This window comes from Chrysochloris asiatica, unplaced genomic scaffold (genome assembly GCF_000296735.1).
Source record: "Chrysochloris asiatica unplaced genomic scaffold, ChrAsi1.0 scaffold00125, whole genome shotgun sequence".
NCBI lineage: Eukaryota > Metazoa > Chordata > Mammalia > Afrosoricida > Chrysochloridae > Chrysochloris > Chrysochloris asiatica.
In genome coordinates, this window is record NW_006408643.1 from 1816394 (window position 1) to 1822090 (window position 5697).

General features: G+C 44.1%; 1 protein-coding gene across 1 annotated transcript in view; it reads right to left on the minus strand.

Annotated features, from left to right (window-relative positions):
• The window catches only part of EMR1 (egf-like module containing, mucin-like, hormone receptor-like 1), a 203113-nt gene that overhangs the window by 149752 nt on the left and 47664 nt on the right, over window positions 1-5697 (minus strand). Inside the window, 1 exon segment of the mRNA XM_006869008.1 lies at window positions 2869-2960. Coding sequence (XP_006869070.1) covers window positions 2869-2960 — 92 coding nt within the window.

The window sequence follows — 5697 nt, forward strand, 5'->3', positions numbered from 1 at the left end:
TCATAAGGTTTTCAGTGACTAAATATTTGGTGATAGTTTGTCAATCCTTCTTCCTAGTCTGTCTTCATCTGGAAGCTCATCTGAAACCTGTCCACCAGGGGTGACCCTTTTGGTATTTAAAATACCCGTGGCATAGCTTCCAGATCACAGCAACTCACAAAGCACCACAATACACCTAAGTTTCAGATGAGTGGTGGATGCCACACTGTTGTTATTGTTGTTATGTGCCGTGGAGTCGGTTCCGACTCATAGTGGCTCTGTACAGGGTTTCCAAGGCTGTAAATCTTTACGGGAGCAGAAGGCCTCATCTTTCTCCCACAGAACAGCTGGTAGTTTTGAACTGCTGACCTTGTGGTTTGCAGCCCAATTCGTAACCACCATGCTACCAGAGTTAGGATAGGTTAAATGAATGGTATGAAATACTATGAAGCCATTTTTTTATTTTAATGATGCAAGAATGACAATATGCTATAATAAGTAAGGTAGGCTTTGAAAGTTTAACCAGGCTGCATTTATATCCTGAATGATTCATTAATTCACTGTAGTATTAAGAGAAAAGAGACCCCATTTTCAAATATATAAATATCATGTTGTTGTTAAGTACCACAGAGTCAGTTGCAACTCATAATGACCCTGTAAAGGATTTCTTAGGAGCTGCTGGTGAGTTTCAACTGCTGACCTTGCAGTTCAAACGGATCTTGCAGTCCAGTGTTGTGTCCTACAGCATCACACCAGGACTGGAGACCTTTATTAAATCTTAAACAGGAATAAACACAAGACAAATAGATCACCTGGACTAGGGAAATCATAGGCACCACATGATGAGTTTCCAAAGTTCCATCTTCATGTTGTGACCTTTTATAGGGCACAGAGAACAAAGGAATCTCCTCCCAAAACCACACATCCCATCTATCACATAAGCATGCTGGGAGGAGACTATTGTAGATAGGAAAGCTCACATCTCTGAGGATTTCAAGATATGACATCACGATCAGGCAGCCATTAAGAGATCAATCCAGGAATATTCCTGCAAGGCTGGGAAAATTGGCCCCAAGCCCTCTTTCAAATATTCTCTGTTTCTAACTCTGACAGTTCAGCTTTCAAAAGTGCACGAGGTAATCAAAAAAAAAACACTGGCATCTGAACACTTAAACCCATTCATAGATACTTCATGTGACAGAGTAGAACTGCCTCATAAGCTTTTTAAGTTGTACTCTTACTTGAGCAGATTACCAGGATTAGGGCAATCAGCTAGCCATTTTGTGGGTTTAAATTATTTACCTTTAGGTTAGTAGCTGAGAGCTTAACCAATATGCCGCGAGGGCACCTTAATGACAAATCACTCCATAAACCTCTGTCTGAAGGCACTTGGCTCTAACTTCATGAGTCAGGAAACCCAGCTCCCCTAATTAAGTGCCTGGAAGAACCTCATTCTGCAAGCAAGTCTCCTGCCCAAAGTCCCTCAGCTTTACTTGCTCCATGCTCTGGGAAGCCCACTGCTCTGTCTCCTGCTCTGGTTCTTGGCTCTGTTGCTGCTGCTCCTCTGTCCCTCCTCCAGGGTCACAGCCTTCTGTCCCTGGGTCAAGAAGGTCCAGTGATTAGAGATCTCAGTATCTTAAGGGCATGTTCCTCATGTGTCCTCTTCCTTGATGGTAGTTAAGATCCTCCTGCCTGCTTCTGAGAGGGCTCATTCTATACCCATGCTAGAGTTCCAAGTTTTTACTATGACAATGAACGCTGCTACCATCCACAGCCAAATCATGCCACCCTATCAGAATCTTCTTCCACCTTCTCTTACCCAGATCCAGTAGGGCAGAGATGTTGTTTGCTGGGAGTTATAGACTATGGCCAGAAGAGATGTTAGATAATTTACTATTCCATAACAACCCTACAGGACACAGTGGAACTGCTCCTGATGATTTCCAGAGACTAAATCTCTACAGAAGCAGAGACTTGTCTTTGTCCTGTAGAGCCCCTGATGGGTTTAAACTGCTGACCTTGCAGTTAGCAAGCACAACATTTAACCCACTCTGCCACCAGGACCCCTTTATGAAGATTGCTGTTGTTGTTTTGTGTCATTGAGCCAGTTCTGTTTCACAGAAACCCTATAGAGGGTTTACGAGGAACAGCTTGTGAGTTTGAATTGCTGACTTGTTAGCAGTCCAGTGCATATTCTATGGCATCAGAACAGGACCCTATAAAGATTACAGGGTAGAAAAACCTAATGGGACAGTTCTATTCTGGCAGTTGGGACCCCTTATGAGTTGGAATCAAGTTGATAACACCTATTAACAACACTAACCTAAAGATTTAGTGATTTGAACACACTCAGCAACTCTGAGGAAGAAAAACTTCATGCTCCCTAAAAATCACAGTGTAGAAAGCCTTATGGGGGCAGCTCTACTCTGCCACATCTGTGGCCATAAGTTGAAATTGACTGGACACCAACTCTTAGTGACTGCAGGCACCGCAGAACTAAACACTGCCCAGTCCTGAGCCAACCTCAAAATTGTTGCTACATTTTAGCTCATTGCTGCTGCCACTGTGCCAATCCATCTCATTGGGGGTCTCCCTTTTTTTCTCCGCCCCTCCATTTTACCAACATGATATCCTTATCCAGGGACTGGTCCCTCTTGATAATATGTCCAAAGTATGAGAGACAAAGTCTGGCCATCTTGGCTTCCAGGGAGCACTCTGGATGTACTTCTTCCAATACAGATTTGGCCTTGAGCACAGTGCCTTGAGCTTTATAATCAGACCTGTCATCCCCACCCCTCTGCCTCAGGCTTGGGACCAGGCATACTAAAGGCACCCAGGACACTTTCATGGGAAGAAAGAAAGGGGGAGGGGAGGAGGGCAAGGCTGCACCTGTGGTCTTTGAGCGTGGAAATTTCCGTGTTGACACTGGAGAGCTTCTGCCTGAGGATCCACAACGTCAAGGTCAGAAGGATGGTGTTGATCTATAGAGATGAGCAGAGGAGAGCAGCACAGATCAGAATGCAGGCAGAGGGGTTAGGGCACAGATAATGAATTTAAGTGTACAGTGTGAGTCCCTGGGTGAACACTTTCAGGTGTTAACTGAAAGCCTTGAGGTCCAAATCCATCCAGAGGCCTTAGAAAAAAAGACTTGGTGATCTGCTTCCAAAACTCTGAAAACCTCATGGAGTCCAGTTTGCCTCTGACACATTATGGGGTTGCCGTGAGTCAGGAATGGCTTGATGACAAGTTGTGGTATAGTGAAATACTTTAGATGACCCTTCTAACTATGGTCTTGTGATTCGCACAGAATGATGGGTTATTGTTGTCTGGAGCTGTCAAGTCGGTTCCTACTCATGATCCCATGCCCAATAGAATGAAACACTGCCTGACCCTGCACCAGGCTCCCAATTATTGTTGTTTGAGCCTTTGCTACTGCCACTGTGTCAGTCCATCTCATTGGGGGTCTTCCTCTTTTTTTTTGATGACTCTCCACTTTATCAAGCATGATGTCCTCCTTCAGGGACATCTTGTTCAACGAATGACAGCAAAGTCTTGCCATCCTCACTTCCAAGGAACACTCTGGCTGTACTTCTTCCAACACAGATTTATTCTTCTTGCAGTCCGTGATGCTTCCAATATTCTTCATCAACACCATAACTCAAACACATCATTTCTTCTATGTTTTTACTTATTCACTGTCCAACTTTCACATGTATCCAAGGTTATTGAAAATACCATGACTTGGGTCAGGTGCACCGTAGTCCTCAAACTGACATCTCTGTTCTTGAACACTTTTAAGAGGTCTTGTGCAGCAGAGTTGTCTAAGGCAATATGTGGTCTGATTTCTTGACTGCTGCTTCTACGACTGTTGATAGTGGATCCAAAATCCAAGCAAAATCCAAGCAAAATGAAGTATTTGATACCTTCAATCTTATCTCCACTTATTGGTCCAATGGATCATTTCCAGGGTTGATGCTCTCTTAGGTCCTGCCAGGTGTTGAATAGCATCTCTGGCCTCTACCCAACCCCCTCCAGTTGTGACAACAAAAATGTCTTTGAATCATGTTAAGTCTGCCCTTGTTGTCAAATCAGCCTTATTAAATACCACTGCCCAGGGGTATGCAATTGTTTATTTTCCAAATTAGTAAAAGTTTTTAGGAGATTTGCAGATGGGCATGTTAAATAGTATGTAATTGTTATTATTTTCATGATCACTCATGTTGTTGTTTCTGTCAGCTTCTGTCAAGTCAGCCCCTGACTCACAGAGACCCCATCCACAATGCCTAGTCCTGCATCATGGTTGTATATCAAACCATATGATCCACAGGGTCCTCAGTGGCTAATATTCAGAAATAACTCCCTAGGTCTTTCTCTCTAGTCCATCTTAATTTAAAAAACTCTACTGAAACCTGTTCAGCATCACAGAGACCCTCAAGTTTCCTCTGACAGCTGGTGGTGTTTGTGCCGGAGGTGTACTAGCCGGGAATTGAACCCGGGTTTCCTTCATGGAGGTGAGAATCCTACCATGGAACCACCACTGCCCTTGTTATTGTTGCCATCCAGTTTATTCCAACTCATGGTGACTCCAAATGTGCAGAGTAGATCCCATTGGGCTTTCAAGATTATGATCTTTAGAAACCAGGTCTTTATTATGAGGGGCCTTTGGGAGGCTTCCTGGCAGTGATGAGGACTTGCATCACTCTGGAACTTCTGAATCATTTGTCATTCGGTTCTTGCTGCTGGCACCATGGAGTCTATTCTGACCCTCAGTGACCCCTACGACAGAATGCAACTTCCCCGTAGAGTTTCCTAAGTTGTTATCTTTACGGAACCAGATCACCAGAGCTATTCTCGTGCAGAGCCACTGGATGAGTTCAAACCATCAGCCTTTCAGTTAGCAACCTAGTCTTCACCATTGCCACCCAACTTTTATTGAGCACCGGCTACAATAAAAAACTACATGGCTTGGTCCCCACCACCACCAACACAAAGGGGGACTTGACAAAGAAGACTTGGCATTTGGGGAAGCAGGAAGCTCATGAGTATAGCAGAAGTATGCGGGCAAAGGATAGAAGTGGGACTTAGGGAAGCTAGCAGGGCCATAGAGTGAAGGACCTTGGATTCCAACCTAAGAGTGCTGTCATGAGAGCAATGGAGAAACCAAGAAGAGGGGCACAAAGGACAGTTTTGAGTATTAGGAATTTCATTCTGAAAAACCCTCTCCCTCCAAAACACCCAAACTTCTGAGTGAACCCCAACAGACACCCGCTTAAATTGACAGCTAAGCTTATAAGAAAGTAAAGGAAAATCCCAGAAGGCAGAAATAACAGTGTTATAATGCCTGGAGAAGGTCATCATGTAAAGCAGAAGGTCAGTAAAAAAGAGGAAGACCTTCAACAAGATGGATTGACACAGTGGCGGCAACCAGGGGCTCAAACAGAGCAGCACTATGAGGCAGTGTTGTGTTCTGTTGTGCATGGGGTTGATATGAGCTGGAACTTACTGGACAACACCTAACAAAACTAATGAAACCAGAGTCAGGAGCTAGAACTCTCTAGACTGGGGCAGCAGTTTCTGAAACCAGACATTTAAGTCTTGGGGATTTTATGGTCACTCATAAGCAAATAATCCAAGAAGCTGGCTTATATGAAGAAAACTGTGGCATCAGGATTAGAGGAAGACTCATTAACAACCTGCGATATGCAGATGATACAACCT